Source organism: Bombina bombina, chromosome 1, assembly GCF_027579735.1.
Source record: "Bombina bombina isolate aBomBom1 chromosome 1, aBomBom1.pri, whole genome shotgun sequence".
NCBI lineage: Eukaryota > Metazoa > Chordata > Amphibia > Anura > Bombinatoridae > Bombina > Bombina bombina.
Window position 1 is genome coordinate 682,605,399 of NC_069499.1, and position 23,641 is coordinate 682,629,039.

The 23,641-nt window shown below is 41.3% G+C and overlaps 1 protein-coding gene across 1 annotated transcript in view; it reads right to left on the reverse strand.

Annotated features, from left to right (window-relative positions):
• TBC1D8B (TBC1 domain family member 8B) overlaps nucleotides 1–23,641 on the reverse strand; it is a 283,925-nt gene that overhangs the window by 106,489 nt on the left and 153,795 nt on the right. The window contains exon 8 of the mRNA XM_053699162.1: nucleotides 5,003–5,143. Coding sequence (XP_053555137.1) covers nucleotides 5,003–5,143 — 141 coding nt within the window. The remainder of the gene's footprint in view (nucleotides 1–5,002; nucleotides 5,144–23,641) is intronic.

A 23,641-nucleotide genomic window follows, 5' to 3' on the forward strand; every position in this document is an offset into this window, starting at 1 on the left:
CCGGAGTCCATACACCCTGAGCCCTTAGGGAGTTCCAAACTGCTCCCCAACCTAACAGACTGGCATCTGTTGTCACTATCACCCATGAGGGTCTGCGGAAGCATGTCCCCTGAGACAGATGATCCAGTGACAACCACCATAGAAGAGAATCCCTTGTCTCCTGATCTAAATATATTAGAGGAGACAGATCTGTATAATCTCCATTCCACTGCCTGAGCATGCTCAATTGCAGAGGCCTGAGATGAAACCGCGCAAATGGTACAATGTCCATTGCCGCCACCATCAATCCGATTACCTCCATGCACCTCCAGCCACTGACGGACGAGGATTGGACTGAATGGTTCGAAATGTATTCAAAATCTTTAACTTTCTGACCTCCGTCAGAAAAATCTTCATTGAAATAGACTCGATTACAGTTCCCAGAAAGGGCACCCTTGTCTGAGGAACTAATGAACTCTTTTCGAGGTTTACCTTCCACCCGTGGGTCCTTAGGAAGGAAAGCACAATGTCGGTATGGGACCTTGCCAGTTGAAATGATGATGCCTGGATCAGTATATCGTCTAGATAAGGTGCCACCATTATGCCCCGCAGCCTTAGAACTGCCAATAAAGACCCCAGAACGTTTGTGAAAATTCTGGGCGCCGTTGCCAACCCGAAAGGGAGAGCCACAAACTGATGTTTGTCCAGAAAGGCAAAACTCAGGAACTTGTGATGATCTCTGTGGATAAGAACATGAAGGTACGCATCCTTTAAATCCACTGTTGACATAAATTGACCTTCCTGGATCAATGGAAGAATGGTACGAATAGTTTCCATCTTGAAAGATGGAACTCTGAGAAACTTGTTTAGACTCTTGAGATCTAAAATAGGCCTGAAAGTTCCCTCTTTTTTGGGGACTACAAACAGATTTGAGTAAAACCCCTGTCCCTGAACTGGGACGGGACAGATTACTCCCATGGAGGAGAGGTCTCTTACACAACATAAGAACGCCTCTCTTTTTATCTGGTCTACAGACAATCGTGAAAGGAGAAACCTTCCTCTGGGGGAAGAATTTCTTAACTCCAGTTTGTATCTCTGAAACACTATATCTATTGCCCAGGGATCCTGAACATCTCGCATCCAAGCCTGGATGAAGGAGGACAGTCTGCCCCCTACTAGTCCGGTCCCGGATCGGGGGCCAACCCTTCATGCTGACTTGGGAGCAGCAGCAGGCTTCTTGGATTGTTTACCCTTGTTCCAAGACTGGTTGGGTCTCCAGATAGACTTGGTTTGCGAATAGTTCCCTTCCTGTTTAGAAGAAGCGGAAGGGGGTATTCCCTTGAAATGTTGACCTCTCTGTTTGGATTTCTTATCCTGAGGGAGGAGATGACCCTTGCCTCCCGTGATGTCAGAAATAATTTCCTTCAAGTCAGGACTGAACAGGGTTTTCCCCTTGTAAGGAATAGCCAAAAGCTTAGACTTGGATAACACATCCGCAGACCAAGATTTCAACTATAAGGCCCTGTGTGCTAAGATGGAAAACCCTGAACTCTTAGCCGCCAGTTTGGTAATCTGCAGAGAAGCGTCTGTAATAAATGAATTAGCCAATTTAAGAGCTTTAATCCTATCTTGTATCTCTTCCAAAGAAGTCTCAGTTTTAAGAGATTCTTCCAGAGCATCAAACCAATAAGCCGCCGCACTTGTAACCGTAACAATGCAGGCTGAGAAGGGAATACCAGGTCTCTCCCATTCCTTAGCAATAATCTCTGAAGTTCTCTTAGGAACTGGAAAAACATCAGAATAAGAAGGGACTTCTAGATATCTGTCTAACTTACTCAATTTTTCTGGAGGAACCACAATTGAATCATAGTCGTCCAGAGTCACCAAAACCTCCCTCAATAACAGTCGGAGGTGTTCAAGTTTAAACCTAAAGGAAACGACTTCTGAATCTGTCACTGGCAAGACACTTCCTGAGTCAGAAAGTTCACCTTCGGATAGGACCTCCATACCCTCCAATTCAGAGCTCTGTGAGGGTATATCTGAGATCGCCAACAAAGCATCAGAAGCTGTATTAACCATGTGGGCTTCCTTCCTTTTGCGTTTGCCTTGAAATACGGGAAAGGCAGACAGAGTGGATGACATAACAGACGCAATGTCCTTTAAAGTAATTGCAGCAGAGGTACTCGGTTCTTCTTGAGCAGGCGTTAAGGGCTGTGACGCTTGGGGAGAAAGGTGCGGCATACTCTGAATCTCATCAGTAGAACCCTGAGAAACATCCGCATTTGTCAATTTTTTATCAAGAAAAATTTGTTCTCTAAACTGTAATGCCCTCTCAATGCAAGAATGACAAAAGGTAACAGGAGGTTCCACATTGGCATTCAAACACATGGAACATGTACTGTTCAGGAGGTCTTCCATGATAAAAAGTAAAGCAAACAGAACTCTAGGTCGTGGCCCTTTAAATATACAATGTGATTATTTATAAGTCAGAAAAAAACTTTTTAATGAAACAGTCCTAATATGGAATCTGTCTATTAAAACCCTCTGAACTCAAGAGTATACTGTGCCTTTAAAAAATAAACCTGAATACTTTTATTGCACAAAAAAGGCACTGACCCTAAATGTATAGAAATTTTGAAAAAAAGGTGCACCTATCCGCCTCAACAGCTCTGCCGAGGCGCCTACTTGCCCCCACAGTACTACGACCACTGCTTGCTGCGCTGTCGCCTAAGACCGCCTTCATTAACAGATCAACACTTTGCTGCCTGTAGTATATCTCAGCCGGAGACCGGAACCACCATGCGGTCTTATCCGTAGCCATAAAATCACTGCGCAGCTTCCATGAAGTGCGCAAAGTACAACCCTGCCCATCGTGGGCGTCACTTAACTTCCCGGCGAAGTAAAACATAAGCAGCCCAAAAACGAAATAAGCACTAAAAATACACACAGTCCTAAATCGGAGCCTCAAAAATCCAAGCTCCGCTAATAGGAATCCCCAGCGTCATGCCCAAAGCACCAGAATACAAATAAACTTGTCACAGTAGGAGCCTAGATAATACAATCCTCCATTGTGACTTAGTTCCCCCACATCTTTCTCGGCCCCTGAAGACTAGTGGCACACAGTAGGGGGTAGCCCTAGCAATTAAAGGACTAGTTCCCCACCAACAGATATGGGATAGATACAGCCGTTTCTGAGTTAAGTGGTGTCCCAGAACATAAAAAAGCTGCACATACCTCTATGCATGACTTGCCCCACATGATCAAGAGATCCTCTTCTCCTCCTGAATTTCTGTGGGAATAAACAGGGTCTTAGATAATATTTGCTAAGACCATCATTTGCAGGGCAGCACAAAGTATGGGAGTGTCACATTTAGAGCATACCTCTCTAAGGGGCGTCTCAAAATCTAACACACTTGCCCTATAAAGGAGCAGGTAACATTCAATACCTTGCTTGGTATTGAAGTTGCATACTTTCTTTCTCAGCCTATCCAGGACCTCCTGAGTGAATCTTCTCTCCTGTGCGATCCTGTCAGCAACTGCTGACCAACTCACGCTGACTCCGTGACGTCACCCGAACTTCCGGTTTCACGTACCTGAACGCTGTGTCTCCTCTGAACGCTGCTCTCCCATCTTCCTGCTGTCTACTATTCAGCACACTGAACCACCACTGATTATTGCCTACTTTGACCCTCCGGAGGTGAGACTTATCTGGACTTTGAATTGTGTATATATGTATATATTATCCACTAGTTCAGTTTTGTGTCATAGCCTGTTATACATATTTTTTCAGCATGCAAGTTATTTTCATCTGCAGTTTATAAGAGATTCTTTACTGCTGCATTTCAATTACTTATTTAAATGAGAACCACAATCAAACTCAGCTTTATTGTTCATGATAGCAGGAGATCTTACATCAAAATCCACTCACCCAGATTATATGTGAGTTTTCATAGATCAAACCTCACTATAATCTATGTGAGACACACTCTAATTTTAAGGTCTGCTATTTACATGACATTCATGGCCAATTTCTAACTTTAAGTTAGTGTGTATTACAGGGAGGCGCAAAGAGAATGAAAATCCCCCCAGTTCCCATTTCTTAAAAGCAACCTGTAGCTCTACTCTAGAGGCTGACAAGGAATACGGCTACACCCTGAAATAAAATAGCACTCACTGGTACCATTTTAAAAATAATAAACTCTTGATTGAAGAATCCAAACTAACACCTCACTTTACCTCTTCCTATTACTAACACAGGAAAAGAGAATGACTGGAGTGGGAGGGAAGGGAGGAGCTATATATACAGCTCTGCTGTGGTGCTCTTTGCCTCCACCTGCTGAAATAATTCACAAGGATGAAATCCGTGGACTCATCGTATCTTAAAAAAGAAAAAGGCATTTGTGGAGGGAGGCCGGCCTGGAAATAATCAAACTTTTAAATGATAATTGGGGGAAAAAAAAGGATTTGCGTATCTTAAATAAATATACAGTATATAAATGAAAGAACTATTAAAATAAAAGGTAGATTCAGTATTTACTTTCATATACTATAACTGTTACTATCACTTTAACACCTAAACACTGCTGCAATTATATATGAAAATTTTGATGTATTTAAGTTGTGTAAAAGTTGTGTACAAATGTTATAGTTTGTGTTATCTGAACTATATTTTCATTTTTATATTATAATGCTTATTAATTCATTAAGTGCAATTCATTACAGTTGGGGAAAAAACTGTGTGAAGAGCTCACCAGTAGAAAAAAAAAGTTTTTTTTTCAAGAGATAAAGTTTGTTGAAATAGAAGTCCAATAATTGCGTGAAAAGCTACTTGAAAAGTGTTTCCTGGTGGATTGCAAAATCGTCAAATTCTTTCAAAGCTAGTTGAAAACCACAAGGAAAAAAGAATTTTTAAAGGAATTGCAAATATCTTGGATTTAAAAACAAATACAAACATTTGACTGTGCAAAACTCTTTGCACAGCTTTCTAATTTAAAGAGAAGGAAACTGAGATTTCAGACGTTACCATTTTGGGGTCCAAGTTTTCAGCATCTTGAGGATGAAATACAGTCATTAAGGCCTCTGTGCTTACAGCTTTACTGCTGCCTTTCTGACTAGCTAAGGAATGTTCTTCAGGGAAATCAGACTGATTATCAGTATACGAAACCTGTAACGGAGCAAAGATTTAGAGATTCTAGAACGCAGACCAAAATGCATAAATGTTGAAGGTTTACTAGACAAACTGTTTAGTTTCAGCCCATGTTAAAGGAACATTAAACCCGATTTTTTTTTTCATGATTCAGATAGAGAATACAATTTTAAACAACATTCCAATTTACTTCTTGATCTAATTTGCTTTACTCTTTAGATATTCTTTGTTTAAGAAATAGCAATGCACATGGGTGAGTCAATCACACAAGGCATCTATGTGCATCCACCAATCAGCAGGTACTGAACCTATCTAGATATGATTTTCAGCAAAAGACATCAAGAGATTTAAGCAAATTAAATAATAGAAGTAAATAAGAAAATTGTTTAAAATTGCATACTGTTTCTAGATCATGAAAGAAAAAAATTGGGGTTCATGTCCCTTTAATCTTTTGAAGCACAAGCACAGCACAAGGGTAAAGGATGCTTTAGCCGATTAAACTGACCGCTGCTTTCTTCTGTGTTGGCACTCTGGTAGTGGGAGTGTGTCAGGCGCTCCAGGATCAGCCCTGCATAGGCTGCAACAAATACTGACGTCACTCAAAGTCCCGGCACTCTGAAATCCACCACATACAGCTAGGTATATTAAAAAAGTCCAAAGTTTATTCAGTATAAATGCTAAAAGCATAAATCTAGCATGGGGATATACAAAAGTAGGAACAAGGAAGATAAGGGATCCGTGGCCCTTCCACATCAGACGTGTTTCATGCCTATAGGGCACTTGGTCACTGATAGTGAGAGGGGCTACGGTGCTCGCTATATAAAGCTTAGTTAACCAATCAAAGGTATAGTGCTTAACTGGAAAAAATTAACCTCTAACATTTCCATGTATAGTCCTAATTTCTAAAAATAAGGGAGAAATACTTTTACATAGATATTAAATAAAGTTATGCAAAACCAAAATATGAAAAAACTTCAAATATAAATGCTAATATTTAATAAAGAGATTGACATCCATTTGTGAATTGAGAGTATATTGGATCCTTGTTTTAAGATGGAAAATCCATATGCTTATTTTTCATTTTATTTTGTTTCCCTATTGCTACCTCGTATACTCATCAGGATAAAAAGTACTGAACTATCAGAATTATGTCGAGTATGGAAATGCTTGGCAATAAGGGTTTTTGAATCAGGATCTGCAATGGCCCGGACATGTTCCAAGAACCTATCTCTGAGGGCCCTTTTGGTTAATTCAGATAGTTCATTACTTAAAGTGCAGGGGATTGATTTTATTTTAATGAGTATGTGAGGTGGCAATAGGGAAGCACAATTAGATGAAAAAAACATAATTTATGTAAGAACTTACCTGATAAATTCATTTCTTACATATTGGCAAGTCCACGAGCTAGTGACGTATGGGATATACATTCCTACCAGGAGGGGCAAAGTTTCCCAAACCTCAAAATGCCTATAAATACACCCCTCACCACACCCACAATTCAGTTTAACGAATAGCCAAGAAGTGGGGTGATAAGAAAGGAGCTAAAGCATCAACAAGGAATTGGAATAATTGTGCTTTATACAAAAAAATCATAACCACCACAAAAAAGGTGCCAATATGAAAGAAATTAATTTATCAGGTAAGTTCTTACATAAATTATGTTTTCTTTCATGTAATTGGCAAGAGTCCATGAGCTAGTGACGTATGGGATAGCAAATACCCAAGATGTGGAACTCACCGCAAGAGTCACTAGAGAGGGAGGGATAAAATAAAGACAGCCAATTCCGCTGAAAAAACAATCCACAACCCAAATCAAATGTTTTAATCTTTATAATGAAAAAAACTGAAATTATAAGCAGAAGAATCAGACTGAAACAGCTGCCTGAAGTACTTTTTTACCAAAAACTGCTTCTGAAGAAGAAAAAACATCTAAATGGTATAATTTAGTAAAAGTATGCAAAGAAGACCAAGTTGCTGCTTTGCAAATCTGATCAACAGAAGCTTCATTCTTAAAAGCCCAGGAAGTAGAAACTGACCTAGTAGAATGAGCCGTAATCCTTTGAGGCGGGGATTTACCCGACTCCACATAAGCATGATGAATCAAAAACTTTAACCAAGACGCCAAAGAAATGGCAGAAGCCTTCTGACCTTTCCTAAAACCAGAAAAGATAACAAATAGACTACAAGTCTTTCTGAAATCTTAGTAGCTTCAACATAATATTTCAAAACTCTGACCACATCCAAAGAATGTAAGGATCTTTCCAAAGAATTCTTAGGATTTAGGACACAAGGAAAGAACAATAATTCCTCTATTAATGTTGTTAGAATTCACAACTTGAGGTAAAAATTGAAATAAAGACAGCAAAACCACCTTATCCTGATGAAAAATCAGAAAAGGAGACTCACAAGAAAGAGCAGATAATTCAAAAACTCTTCTAGCAGAAGAGATGGCCAAAAGGAACAATACTTTCCATGAAAGTAATTCAATGTCCAAAGAATGCATATGCTCAAACGGAAGAGCCTGTTAAGCCCTCAGAACCAAATTAAGACTCCAAGGAGGAGAAATTGGCTTAATGACAGGCTTGATACGAACCAAAGCCTGAACAAAACAATGAATATCAGAAAGATTAGCAATTTTTTCTGTGAAACAGCACAGAAAGAGCAGAGATTTGTCATTTCAAGGAACTTGCAGACAAAACCTTATGAAGAAACTATAAAATCCTAGGAATTCTAAAAGAATGCCAAGAGAAATTATGAGAAGAGCATCATAAGATGTAAGTCTTCCAAACTCGATAATAAATCTTTCTAGACAGATTTACGAACCTGCAACATAGTATTAATCACTGAGTCAGAGAAAACTCTATGACTAAGCACTAAGCGTTTTAATTTCCATACCATCAAATTTAATAATTTGATTTCCTGACGGAAAAAACGAATCTTAAGATATAAGGTCTGGCCTAAATGGAAGTGACCAAGGTTGGCAACTGGACATCCGAACAAGAACCATATACCAAAACCTGAGCGGCCATGCTGGAGCCACCAGCAGCACAAACGATTGCTCCATGATGATTTTGAAAAATCACTCTTAAAAAGAAGAACCAGAAGGAGCAAAAATATAGGCAGATTGATAACTCCAAGTGTCAATGCATACACTGTTTCCGCCTGAGGATCCCCAGACCTGAATAGGTACCTGGGAAGTTTTATTGTTTAGATGAGATGCCATCAGAACTATTACTGGAAACCCTCACATCAGAACAATTTGAAAAAACACATCTGGGTAAAGAGACCATTCTCCCGGATGTAACACTTGATTGACAGAGATAATCCGCTCCCAATTGTCTAAACCTGGGATATGGACCGCAGAAATTAGACAGGAGCTGGATTTAGCCCAAGCAAGTATCCAAGATACTTCTTTCACAGCCTAAGGACTGAGAGTCCCACCCTGATGATTGACAATAACGTCTCTCTCTTCAAAAAGAAGCCAAAACTGACGAACTCTGAGAATGCACGGAGTTCCAAAATATTGAATGGTAATCTCGCCTCCAAACCCCTTGTGCTGACAGAGATCCCCAGACAGCCTCCCAACCTAAAAGACTCGCATCTGTAGTGATCAAGGTCCAGGTTGGATGAATCGAAGAAACCCGTAGAACTATATGATGGTGATCTAACCACCAAGTCAAAGATAGTTGAACATTGGAATTCAAAGATATTAAAAATGATATCCTAGAATCCCTGCACCATTAATTCAGCATAAAAAACTGGAAAAGTTTCATATGAAAATGAGCAAAGGGAATTGAATCCAATGCTGCAGCCATGAGACCTAAAACTTCCATGCATATAGCTACTGAAGGAAATAACAGAGACTGAAGGTTCCGACAAACTGAACCCAATATAATTGTCTCCTGTCTGTTAGAGACAAAGACATTGACACAATCTATCTGGAAACCTAAAAAAGGTGACCCTTGTCTGAGCAACCAAGGATCTTTTGATAAAAAGATCCTCCAACCATGTCTAAGAAGAAACAACAAAAGTTGAATCGTATGAGATTCTGCAAAACGAAAAGACTGAGCCAGTACCACAAGGTCGTCCAAATAAGGAAACACTGAGAACCTTGAAAAGATTCTCAGAGCTGTCGCTAGACCAGAAGGAAAAGCAACAAATTGGTAATGCTTGTCAAAAAAAAACATAATTTATGCTTACCTGATAAATTTATTTCTCTTGTAGTGTAGTCAGTCCACGGGTCATCCATTACTTATGGAATATATCTCTTCCTAACAGGAAGCTGCAAGAGGATCACCCAGCAGAGCTTGCTACATAGCTCCTCCCCTCACATGTCATATTCAGTCATTCGACCAAAGCAGACGAGAAAGGAGAAACCATAGGGTGCAGTGATGACTGGAGTTTAATTAAAATTTAGGTCTGCCTTAAAGACAGGGCGGGCCGTGGACTGACTACACTACAAGAGAAATAAATTTATCAGGTAAGCATAAATTATGTTTTCTCTTGTTAAGTGTAGTCAGTCCACGGGTCATCCATTACTTATGGAATACCAATACCAAAGCTAAAGTACACGGATGAAGGGAGGGACAAGGCAGGAACATTAAACAGAAGGAACCACTGCCTGAAGTACCTTTCTCCCAAAAATAGCCTCCGAAGAAGCAAAAGTGTCAAATTTGTAAAATTTTGAAAAGGTGTGAAGCAAAGACCAAGTTGCAGCTTTGCAAATCTGTTCAACAGAGGCCTCATTTTTAAAGGCCCAGGTGGAAGCCACAGCTCTAGTAGAATGAGCTGTAATCCTTTCAGGAGGCTGCTGTCCAGCAGTCTCATAGGCTAAACGTATTATGCTACGAAGCCAAAAAGAGAGAGAGGTAGCCGAAGCCTTTTGACCTCTTCTCTGTCCAGAGTAAACGACAAACAGGGAAGAAGTTTGACGAAAATCTTTAGTTGCCTGCAAATAGAACTTCAGGGCACGGACTACGTCCAAATTATGCAAAAGTCGTTCCTTCTTTGAAGAAGGGTTAGGACACAGCGATGGAACAACAATCTCTTGATTGATATTCCTGTTAGTAACTACCTTAGGTAAGAACCCAGGTTTAGTACGCAGAACTACCTTGTCTGAATGAAAAATCAGATAAGGAGAATCACAATGTAAGGCAGATAACTCAGAGACTCTTCGAGCCGAGGAAATAGCCATCAAAAACAAAACCTTCCAGGATAACAGCTTGATATCAATGGAATGAAGGGGTTCAAATGGAACGCCTTGAAGAACATTAAGAACTAAGTTTAAGCTCCACGGCGGAGCAACAGTCTTAAACACAGGCTTAATCCTAGTTAAAGCCTGGCAAAAAACCTGAACGTCTGGAACTTCAGCCAGACGTTTGTGTAGAAGAATAGACAGAGCAGAAATCTGTCCCTTTAACGAACTAGCAGATAAGCCCTTTTCTAAACCCTCTTGTAGAAAGGACAATATCCTAGGAATCCTAACCTTACTCCATGAGTAACTCTTGGATTCGCACCAATATAAATATTTACGCCATATCTTATGGTAAATTTTTCTGGTAACAGGCTTCCTAGCCTGTATTAAGGTATCAATAACCGACTCCGAGAAGCCACGCTTTGATAGAATCAAGTGTTCAATCTCCATGCAGTCAGCCTCAGAGAAATTAGATTTGCATGTTTGAAAGGACCCTGAATTAGAAGGTCCTGTCTCAGAGGTAGAGACCACGGTGGACAGGACGACATGTCCACTAGGTCTGCATACCAGGTCCTGCGTGGCCACGCAGGCGCTATTAGAATCACAGAAGCTCTCTCCTGTTTGATCTTGGCAATCAAATGAGGAAGCATCGGGAATGGTGGAAACACATAAGCCATGTTGAAGACCCAAGGGGCTGTCAGAGCATCTATCAGCACCGCTCCCGGGTCCCTGGACCTGGATCCGTAACAAGGAAGCTTGGCGTTCTGGCGAGACGCCATGAGATCAAGATCTGGTTTGCCCCAACGAAGAATCAGTTGAGCAAAGACCTCCGGATGAAGTTCCCACTCCCCCGGATGAAAAGTCTGGCGACTTAGAAAATCCGCCTCCCAGTTCTCTACGCCTGGGATGTAAATCGCTGACAGGTGGCAAGAGTGAGACTCTGCCCAGCGAATTATCTTTGAGACTTCCAACATCGCTAGGGAACTTCTGGTTCCCCCTTGATGGTTGATGTAAGCCACAGTCGTGATGTTGTCCGACTGAAATCTGATGAACCTCAGAGTTGCTAACTGAGGCCAAGCTAGGAGAGCATTGAATATTGCTCTTAATTCCAGAATATTTATTGGGAGGAGTTTCTCCTCCTGAGTCCATAATCCCTGAGCTTTCAGGGAGTTCCAGACTGCGCCCCAGCCTAGAAGGCTGGCGTCTGTTGTTACAATCGTCCAATCTGGCCTGCGAAAGGTCATCCCCTTGGACAGATGTGGCCGAGAGAGCCACCATAGAAGAGAATCTCTGGTCTCTTGATCCAGATTTAGTAGGGGGGACAAATCTGAGTAATCCCCGTTCCACTGACTTAGCATGCACAATTGCAGCGGTCTGAGATGCATGCGCGCAAATGGTACTATGTCCATTGCCGCTACCATTAAGCCGATTACTTCCATGCACTGAGCTACTGAAGGGTGTGGAATGGAATGAAGGACACGGCAAGCATTTAGAAGTTTTGATAACCTGGCCTCTGTCAGGTAAATTTTCATCTCTACAGAATCTATAAGAGTCCCTAGAAAGGGAACTCTTGTAAGTGGTAATAGAGAACTCTTTTCCACGTTCACCTTCCACCCATGCGACCTCAGAAATGCCAGAACTATCTCTGTATGAGACTTGGCAGTTTGAAAACTTGACGCTTGTATCAGAATGTCGTCTAGGTACGGAGTCACCGCTATGCCTCGCGGTCTTAGTCCCGCCAGAAGTGAGCCCAGAACTTTTGTAAAGATTCTTGGAGCCGTAGCTAATCTGAAGGGAAGAGCTACAAACTGGTAATGCCTGTCTAGGAAAGCAAATCTTAGGTACCGATAATGATCCTTGTGAATCGGTATGCGAAGGTAGGCATCCTTTAAATCCACTGTGGTCATGTACTGACCGTCTTGGATCATGGGAAGGATGGTTCGAATAGTTTCCATTTTGAATGATGGAACTCTTAGAAATTTGTTTAGGATTTTTAAGTCCAAGATTGGTCTGAAGGTTCCCTCTTTCTTGAAAACCACAAATAGATTTGAATAGAATCCCTGCCCGTGTTCCGTCCGCGGAACTGGGTGGATCACCCCCATTAGTAAAAGGTCTTGTACACAGCGTAGAAACGCCTCTTTCTTTATTTGGTTTGCTGATAACCTTGAAAGATGAAATCTCCCTCGTGGAGGAGAAGTTTTGAAGTCCAGGAGATATCCCTGAGATATGATCTCCAACGCCCAGGGATCCTGGACATCTCTTGCCCAAGCCTGGGCGAAGAGAGAAAGTCTGCCCCCCACTAGATCCGTTTCCGGATAGGGGGCCCTCTCTTCATGCTGTCTTGGGGGCAGCAGCAGGTTTCTTGGCCTGCTTGCCCTTGTTCCAGGACTGGTTGACTTTCCAGCCCTGCCTGTAACGAGCAACAGCTCCTTCCTGTTTTGGAGCGGAGGAAGTTGATGCTGCTCCAGCCTTGAAGTTACGAAAGGCACGAAAATTAGACTGTTTGGCCTTTGATTTGGCCCTGTCCTGAGGTAGAGCATGGCCCTTACCTCCCGTAATGTCAGCTATAATTTCTTTCAAGCCGGGCCCGAATAAGGTCTGCCCTTTGAAAGGAATATTAAGCAATTTAGATTTAGAAGTCACGTCAGCTGACCAGGATTTAAGCCATAGCGCTCTGCGCGCTTGGATGGCGAATCTGGAGTTCTTAGCCGTAAGTTTGGTTAAATGTACGACGGCATCAGAAACAAATGCGTTAGCTAGCTTAAGTGCTTTAAGCTTGTTCATAATTTCATCCAATGGAGCTGTGCGAATGGCCTCTTCCAGAGACTCAAACCAGAATGCCGCCACAGCAGTGACAGGCGCAATGCATGCAAGGGGCTGTAAGATAAAACCTTGTTGAACAAACATTTTCTTAAGGTAACCCTCTAATTTCTTATCCATTGGATCTGAAAAGGCACAACTATCCTCCACCGGGATAGTGGTACGCTTAGCTAAAGTAGAAACTGCTCCCTCCACCTTAGAGACCGTCTGCCATAAGTCTCGTGTGGTGGCGTCTATAGGAAACATTTTCCTAAATATGGGAGGAGGGGAAAAGGGCACACCAGGTCTATCCCACTCCTTGCTAATAATCTCTGTAAGCCTTTTAGGTATAGGAAACACGTCAGTACACACCGGTACCGCATAGTATCTATCCAACCTACATAATTTTTCTGGAATTGCAACCGTGTTACAATCATTCAGAGCCGCTAATACCTCCCCTAGCAATATGCGGAGGTTCTCAAGCTTAAATTTAAAATTAGAAATCTCTGAATCCAGTCTCCCTGGATCAGATCCGTCACCCACAGAATGAAGCTCTCCGTCTTCACGTTCTGCAAACTGTGACGCAGTATCTGACATGGCTCTCACCTCATCCGCGCGCTCTGTCCTTAACCCAGAGCTATCGCGCTTGCCTCTTAATTCTGGCAATTTAGATAATACTTCTGTCATAACAGTAGCCATGTCTTGCAAAGTGATTTGTAAGGGCCTCCCTGATGTACTTGGCGCCACAAAATCACGCACCTCCTGAGCGGGAGGCGAAGGTACTGACACGTGAGGAGAGTTAGTCGGCATAACTTCCCCCTCGTTGTCTGGTGATAATTTCTTTACATGTAAAGATTGACTTTTATTTAAAGTAGCATCAATGCAATTAGTACATAAATTTCTATTGGGTTCCACATTGGCCTTTAAACATAGTGAACAAAGAGATTCATCTGTGTCAGACATGTTTAAACAGACTAGCAATGAGACTAGCAAGCTTGGAAATACTTTTCTAAATAAATTTACAAGCAATATAAAAAACGCTACTGTGCCTTTAAGAAGCACAAAAAGCTGTCACAGTTGAAATAACAATGAACCAAAATAGTTATAGCAACCAATTTTTTAAAGTAAATGTATTAAGTTAGCAAAGGATTGCACCCACTCTCCGTCTTCTCAAAAACGGATTAACAATTTAATAATTAACGTTTTTCTCACAGTCAAAACACACTGTCACAGGTCTGCTGTGACTGATTACCTCCCTCAAAATGAATTTTGAAGACCCCTGAGCTCTCTAGAGACGATCTGGATCATGGAGGATGAAGTAGACAGATTGTGACTGAATTTTTACTGCGCAAAAAAGCGCTAAAATAGGCACCTCCCACTCATATTACAACAGTGGGGAAGCTCAGAAAACTGTTTCTATGCAGAAAAACAAAGATGGCCATGTGGTAAAAATCATGCCCCAATAAGTTTTATCACCAAGTACCTCACAAAAAACGATTAACATGCCATTGTTATTAATAAGCCTGCTACCAGTCGCTTTTACTGCAGTTAAGGCTCATACATTATTTCAGTATTAACAGTATTTTCAGAGTCAATTCCATTCCTTAGAAAAATACATTCAGTGTACACACACTCATCAGCCTAATACCAGTCGCTATCACTGCATTTAAGGCTGAACTTACTTTACATTGGTATCAGCAGTATTTTCTCAGTCAATTCCATTCCTCAGAAAAATAATTACTGCACATACCTCATTTGCAGGGGGGCCCTGCATGCTATTCCCCTTCTCTGAAGTTACCTCACTCCTCAGATGAGAACAGCCAGTGGATCTTAGTTACGTCTGCAAAGATCATAGAAAACGCAGGCAGATTCTTCTTCTAATGCTGCCTGAGAATAAACAGCACACTCCGGTGCCATTTAAAATAACAAACTTTTGATTGTAGAAATAAACTAAGTTAAAAAACACCACAGACCTCTCACAGCGACCTATCTAGTTAGGCTGCAAGAGAATGACTGAATATGACATGTGAGGGGAGGAGCTATGTAGCAAGCTCTGCTGGGTGATCCTCTTGCAGCTTCCTGTTAGGAAGAGATATATTCCATAAGTAATGGATGACCCGTGGACTGACTACACTTAACAAGAGAAAAGAGAATCTCAGAAAATGAAAAATAATCTGAATGAAAACAGAAGATATGCATCTATTGTAAACAAATAATGCCCTTACTGACCAAAAAGGCAGAATAGACCATATAAACACCATTCTGAAAGAAGGAACTCTTATATGACAAATCAAAAAGATTTTCTATCTTTGGGACAATGAATAGTTTTGAACAAAACCCCAAACCCTGTTCCTGAAATGGAACTGGTATGAATACCCCAGATAACTCCAGGTCTGAGCAGCGCCTTGAGACCCCAACGGGTAACCAGCCGCGCCTCACAAGTACCCAACACATACAGGTCTGAAACATACTTCAGAAAAGTGTGAGCCTTTACTGGAATAGCTGGAATATGCTAGAGAGAAAAAACTTCTCACAGGCGGTTTTACTCTGAATCCTATTCAGTACCCCAATCTAAGAAGTTTGGACCGAATTGAACCAAACAAATTTAAAAAAAAGTCAAAACCTGCCCTTTACCAGCTAAGCTGGAATAAAAAAACGCACCTACATGCAAATTTGGGGGGCTGACTTTGATCTTTTAAATAGCTTAAATTCATTCCATGTTGAAGAAAGCTTCCAATTATAAACATGTTACTTGGGGAAGAATTAGGATTCTGTTCCTTATTAAGAACAAACTAATATAAGCTTAAAATTTACTCTTAGAACTCAATCTTGAAGCAACAAAAAACTCCCTTCCCCAGAGTAACAGTTGGAAAAAATTGAATCCAATTGTGAACCAAATAATTGATTACCTTGGAAAAAAAGAAATATGAATTTTAGAAATCAAATTAGCATTCCAAGATTAAGTCACAAAGTTCTTCTAGCTAAAAATAGCTAAAGACATAGATTAAACCTCAATTGTGAAAATATCAAAAAAATGACAACACAAATGAAATTATTAGCATGTTGATCAACTTAACAATGCTAAAACAAATCATAATCCGATACTTGTTGCACTAAAGTATCCAACCAGAAAGTTGAAGCATTTGCAACATCAGCCAAATAAATTGCAGGCCTAAGAAAAGGATCTGAAATAAAATAATTTTCCTTAAATAAGGTACAAGTTTCCCATGTGAAGGAAAAAAATAAATACTATTTTCTATAGGAATAGTAGTATGTTTAGCAAGAATAGAGATAGCCTCATTAACTTTGGGGATCTTCCTCAAAACTTTAAACTAACTGCCGGCAAAGGATACAATTTAAAAACCTTAAAGAAGGAATAAAAGAAGTCCCAGGCCTATTCCATTCCCTAGTATCATGAACTGAGAAAAAAACGTCTGAAGAAACCACAGGAGGTTAATGAGCAGAATTTAAATGTTAGCTAGTCTTAAATCAAAAGAACTAGACTCCTCAATATCCAATATAATCAACACCTTTTCAACAACGAATGTACTCTATTTAAAAATAAAAAAGTAGATTTGTTAGTGTCAAATATCTGATGAAGTAAATTCTAAATGATAAAAAACATCATCAGAGAAGGATAATTCAGTATGTTGTTGGTCATTTAAAAATTCACCAACTAAATGAGAAGTTTAAAAAAGACCTATAAATTTTATTAGAAGGCGGGATGTCAGACAAAGCCTTTAGGATAGAATCAGAAAAACATTCTCATAGATTCCTAGCTATATCTTGTACATTAGATGTAAAAAGAATAGCAATAGATAATGCATAAATACTAATGGACTCTGCATGTAAAAGTTTATCATGATAACTTATTACAAACCATAGCTAAAGATAAAATTCATAACATTAAAATAAATGAACTTAGCTTTGGTAGGACTGATATCAGTCATCAGGAATCCAACAGTATTTTCTGATACAGGAACAGCTTTTGGAATATCTTGCAATATATAATAGAAAAACAACATATAAAGCAAAATTATCAAATTCCTTAAATGACAGTTTCAGGAATAGGAAAAAATGCAAACAGAACAAGCCTCTAGAAACCAGAAGCAACTAAAAAGTGAGACTAAAATAATGTAAAAAAACTGGCGCCAAGTATGACGCCCACATATTTTTTGGCGCCAAAAACGTCTGTAATAAACACGAGAGTCAAAAATTACGCAACTATGCAAAAACTTCCGGTGTCAACTATGACGCCGGAAATGACGTCATTGACGTCAGACAAACGTCAATCTCGCGCCAAAAAAGCCTTGCGCCAAAAATGACGCAATAAATTCTAGCCCGCAATTTAAAGGAAAAAAGTCAATTGAAAATTTTAGGTAAGAAAAAACATAATTTATGCTTACCTGATAAATTCCTTTCTCCTGTAGTGTGATCAGTCCACGGGTCATCATTACTTCTGGGATATTAACTCCTCCCCAACAGGAAGTGCAAGAGGATCACCCAGCAGAGCTGCTATATAGCTCCTCCCCTCTACGTCACACCCAGTCATTCGACCAAGAACCAACGAGAAAGGAGAAGCTAAAGGGTGCAGTGGTGACTGGAGTATAATTTCATAAAAAACAGGGCGGGCCGTGGACTGATCACACTACAGGAGAAAGGAATTTATCAGGTAAGCATAAATTATGTTTTCTCCTGTTAAGTGTGATCAGTCCACGGGTCATCATTACTTCTGGGATACCAATACCAAAGCAAAAGTACACGGATGACGGGAGGGACAGGCAGGATCTTTATACAGAAGGAACCACTGCCTGAAGAACCTTTCTCCCAAAAATAGCCTCCGAAGAAGCAAAAGTGTCAAATTTGTAAAATTTGGAAAAAGTATGAAGCGAAGACCAAGTTGCAGCCTTGCAAATCTGTTCAACAGAGGCCTCGTTCTTAAAGGCCCAAGTGGAAGCCACAGCTCTAGTGGAATGAGCTGTAATTCTTTCAGGAGGCTGCTGTCCAGCAGTCTCATAGGCTAAACGTATTATGCTACGAAGCCAAAAGGAGAGAGAGGTAGCAGAAGCTTTTTGACCTCTCCTCTGACCAGAATAAACGACAAACAGGGAAGACGTTTGTCGAAAGTCTTTAGTTGCCTGTAAATAGAATTTTAGGGCACGAACTACATCCAGATTGTGCAGAAGACGTTCCTTCTTTGAAGAAGGATTTGGACACAAGGATGGAACAACAATCTCTTGATTGATATTCCTGTTAGTGACTACCTTAGGTAAGAACCCAGGTTTAGTACGCAGAACTACCTTATCCGAGTGAAAAATCAGATAAGGAGAATCACAATGTAAGGCTGATAACTCAGAGACTCTACGAGCCGAGGAAATAGCCATTAAGAACAGAACTTTCCAAGATAACAATTTTATATCAATGGAATGAAGGGGTTCAAACGGAACACCCTGTAAAACATTAAGAACTAGGTTTAAACTCCATGGCGGAGCAACAGTTTTAAACACAGGCTTAATCCTGGCCAAAGCCTGACAAAAAGCCTGAACGTCTGGAACCTCTGACAGACGTTTGTGTAACAGAATGGACAGAGCTGAGATCTGTCCCTTTAAGGAACTAGCGGATAAACCCTTTTCTAAGCCTTCTTGTAGAAAAGACAATATCCTAGGAATCCTAACCTTACTCCAAGAGTAACCTTTGGATTCGCACCAATATAGGTATTTACGCCATATTTTATGGTAAATCTTTCTGGTAACAGGCTTCCTAGCCTGTATTAAGGTATCAATAACTGACTCAGAAAATCCACGTTTTGATAAAATCAAGCGTTCAATTTCCAGGCAGTCAGCTTCAGAGAAATTAGATTTTGATGTTTGAAGGGACCCTGAACCAAAAGGTCCTGTCTCAGAGGCAGAGACCAAGGTGGACAGGAGGACATGTCCACTAGATCTGCATACCAGGTCCTGCGTGGCCACGCAGGCGCTATTAGAATTACAGATGCTTTCTCCTGTTTGATCCTGGCAATCAATCGAGGAAGCATCGGGAAGGGTGGGAACACATAAGCCTTCCCGAAGGTCCAAGGTGCCGTTAAAGCATCCACCAGGGCCGCTCCCGGATCCCTGGATCTGGACCCGTAACAAGGAAGCTTGGCGTTCTGTCGAGACGCCATGAGATCTATTTCTGGTTTGCCCCAACGTCGAAGTATTTGGGCAAATACTTCCAGATGAAGTTCCCACTCCCCCGGATGAAAAGTCTGGCGACTTAGGAAATCCGCCTCCCAGTTCTCCACTCCCGGAATGTGGATTGCTGATAGGTGGCAAGAGTGAGACTCTGCCCAGCGAATTATCTTTGATACTTCCATCATCGCTAGGGAGCTTCTTGTCCCTCCTTGATGGTTGATGTAAGATACAGTCGTGATGTTGTCCGACTGAAACCTGATGAACCCCCGAGTTGTTAACTGGGGCCAAGCCAGAAGGGCATTGAGAACTGCTCTCAATTCCAGAATGTTTATTGGCAGGAGACTCTCCTCCTGAGACCATGATCCCTGAGCCTTCAGAGAATTCCAGACAGCGCCCCAACCTAGTAGGCTGGCGTCTGTTGTTACAATTGTCCAATCTGGTCTGCTGAATGGCATCCCCTTGGACAGATGCGGCCGAGAAAGCCACCATAGAAGAGAATTTCTGGTCTCTTGATCCAGATTCAGAGTAGGGGACAAATCTGAGTAATCCCCATTCCACTGACTTAGCATGCACAATTGCAGCGGTCTGAGATGTAGGCGTGCAAAGGGTACTATGTCCATTGCCGCTACCATTAAGCCGATCACCTCCATGCATTGAGCCACTGACGGGTGTTGAATGGAATGAAGGACACGGCAAGCATTTTGAAGCTTTGTTAACCTGTCTTCTGTCAGGTAGATCTTCATTTCTACAGAATCTATAAGAGTCCCCAAGAAAGGAACTCTTGTGAGTGGAAAGAGAGAACTCTTCTTTTCGTTCACCTTCCATCCATGCGACCTTAGAAATGCCAGTACTAACTCTGTATGAGACTTGGCAGTTTGAAAGCTTGAAGCTTGTATCAGAATGTCGTCTAGGTACGGAGCTACCGAAATTCCTCGCGGTCTTAGTACCGCCAGAAGAGCACCCAGAACCTTTGTGAAGATTCTTGGAGCCGTAGCCAATCCGAATGGAAGAGCTACAAACTGGTAATGCCTGTCTAGGAAGGCAAACCTTAGATACCGGTAATGATCCTTGTGAATCGGTATGTGAAGGTAAGCATCCTTTAAATCCACTGTGGTCATGTACTGACCTTTTTGGATCATGGGTAGGATTGTCCGAATAGTTTCCATTTTGAACGATGGAACTCTTAGGAATTTGTTTAGGATCTTTAAATCCAAGATTGGTCTGAAGGTTCCCTCTTTCTTGGGAACCACAAACAGATTTGAGTAAAACCCCTGTCCGTGTTCCGACCGCGGAACCGGATGGATCACTCCCAATAGCAAAAGATCTTGTACACAGCGTAGAAACGCTTCTTTCTTTATTTGGTTTGTTGACAACCTTGACAGATGAAATCTCCCTTTTGGGGGAGAGGATTTGAAGTCCAGAAGATATCCCTGAGATATGATCTCTAACGCCCAGGGATCCTGGACATCTCTTGCCCAAGCCTGGGCGAAGAGAGAAAGTCTGCCCCCCACTAGATCCGTTCCCGGATCGGGGGCCCTCAATTCATGCTGTCTTAGGGACAGCAGCAGGTTTTCTGGCCTGCTTGCCCTTGTTCCAGGACTGGTTAGGTCTCCAGCCTTGTCTGTAGCGAGCAACAGCTCCTTCCTGTTTTGGTGCAGAGGAAGTTGATGCTGCTCTTGCCTTGAAATTACGAAAGGAACGAAAATTAGACTGTCTAGCCCTAGGTTTGGCTCTGTCTTGAGGCAGGGCATGGCCTTTACCTCCTGTAATGTCAGCGATAATTTCTTTCAAACCGGGCCCGAATAAGGTCTGCCCTTTGAAAGGTATGTTAAGTAATTTAGATTTAGAAGTAACGTCAGCTGACCAGGATTTTAGCCACAGTGCTCTGCGTGCCTGAATGGCGAATCCGGAATTCTTAGCCGTAAGTTTAGTTAAATGTACTACGGCATCTGAAACAAATGAATTAGCTAGCTTAAGTGTTTTAAGCTTGTTTGAAATCTCATCTATAGTTATTGAGTCAAGAGTCTCTTCCAGGGACTCGGACCAAAAAGCGGCCGCGGCCGTGACAGACGCAATACATGCAAGGGGTTGCAATATAAAACCTTGTTGAACAAACATTTTCTTAAGGTAACCCTCTAATTTTTTATCCATTGGATCTGAAAAGGCACAGCTATCCTCCACCGGGATAGTGGTACGCTTAGCCAGAGTAGAAACCGCTCCCTCCACCTTAGGGATCGTCTGCCATAAGTCCCGTGTGGTGGCGTCTATTGGGAACATTTTTCTAAATACAGGAGGGGGGGGAAAGGGTGCACCGGGCCTATCCCACTCCTTAGTAATTATCTCTGTAAGCCTCTTAGGTATAGGAAATACGTCAGTACTCGCCGGTACCGCATAGTATCTATCCAGCCTACATAACTTCTCTGGAATTGCAACGGTGTTACAATCATTCAGAGCCGCTAATACCTCCCCTAGTAGAACGCGGAGGTTCTCAAGCTTAAACTTAAAATTAGAAATGTCTGAATCCACTCTATTGGGATCAGAACCGTCACCAGCAGATTGAAGCTCTCCGTCCTCATGTTCCGCATACTGTGACCCAGTATCTGACATGGCCCTAGCATTATCAGCGCACTCTGTTCTCACCCCAGAGTGGTCACGCTTCCCTCTAAGTTCGGGTAATTTAGACAAAACTTCAGTCATAACATTAGCCATGTCCTGCAATGTGATTTGTAATGGCCGCCCTGAAGTACTCGGCGTTACCATATCACGCACCTCCCGAGCGGGAGATTCAGGTACTGACACGTGAGGCAAGTTAGTCGGCATAACTTTCCCCTCGTTGTTTGGTGAATGATGTTCAATTTGTACAGATTGACTTTTATTTAAAGTAGCATCAATGCAATTAGTACATACATTTCTATTGGGCTCCACTTTGGCTGTAGCACATATAGCACAGAGATATTCCTCTGAGTCAGACATGTTAAACACACTAGCAATTAAACCAGCAGCTTGGAAATACTTTTCAATTTAATTTTCAATAGTATGAAAAAAACATACTGTGCCTTTAAGAAGCACAGAAGTTATGACAGTTGAGAAACAATAAAACGGATAAACTATAAAATCAAATTCTTTCCGGTAAAAATATAATTTTAGCAAAGGATTGCCCCCATTAGCAATGGATAACTAACCCTTAAATGGCAGAAAAAAAAAAAAAAAAAAGTACAGAATATAACGTTTTTTATCACAGTCAAGCACTATCTCACAGGTCTGCTGTGAGTGATTACCTCCCTCAAAATAAGTTTTGAAGACCCTTGAGCTCTGTAGAGACGAACCGGATCATGCAGGGAAGAAAAAAACAGACTTGTGACTGAATTCCTGATGCGTAGTAAAAGCGCCAAATTAAGCCCCTCCCCCTCACACACAACAGTGAGGGAGATCAGTAAACTGTCAAAAATTAAATAAAATGCCCGCCAAGTGGATAATTAGTGCCCAACACAATTTTTCACCCAGTACCTCAGAAAATTAAACGATTTAACATGCCAGCAAAACGTTTAACCTCAATAAATAAATTGTCACAGAAACCTACTGCTAGCCGTTCTCACTGCAATATAGGCTAAGGTTATATTCATACAGTACCATTCCAGTGAAGTGCCATTCCCCAGAATACTGAAGTGAAAATATACATACATGACAGCCTGATACCAGTTGCTACTACTGCATTTAAGGCTGAACTTACTTTATATAGGTATTTGCAGTATTTTCTAGTCAATTCCATTCTCAGAAAATAATAAGCTGCCACATACCTCTTTGCAGGTGAAACTGCCCGCTGTCCCCTGATCTGAAGTATACCTCACCCCTCAGATGGCCGAGAACAGCAACATGATCTTAACTACTCCGGTTAAAATCATACAGAAACTCAGGTAGATTCTTCTTCAAATTCTCCCTGAGAAGGAACAACACACTCCGGTGCTGTTTTTTAAAATAACAAACTTTTGATTGAAGTTATAAAAACTAAGTAAAATCACCACAGTCCTCTCACACATCCTATCTATTAGTTGGGTGCAAGAGAATGACTGGGTGTGACGTAGAGGGGAGGAGCTATATAGCAGCTCTGCTGGGTGATCCTCTTGCACTTCCTGTTGGGGAGGAGTTAATATCCCAGAAGTAATGATGACCCGTGGACTGATCACACTTAACAGGAGAAAAATTTCATTCATATGCATTTTCCCAAAAAATGAAACTGACAGTCTGAAAGAAGGAAAATAAACTGATTGACCTGAATCATGGCAAATATAAGTATAAAACATATATTTAGAACTTTACATATAAAGTGCCAAACCATAGCTGAGAGTCATA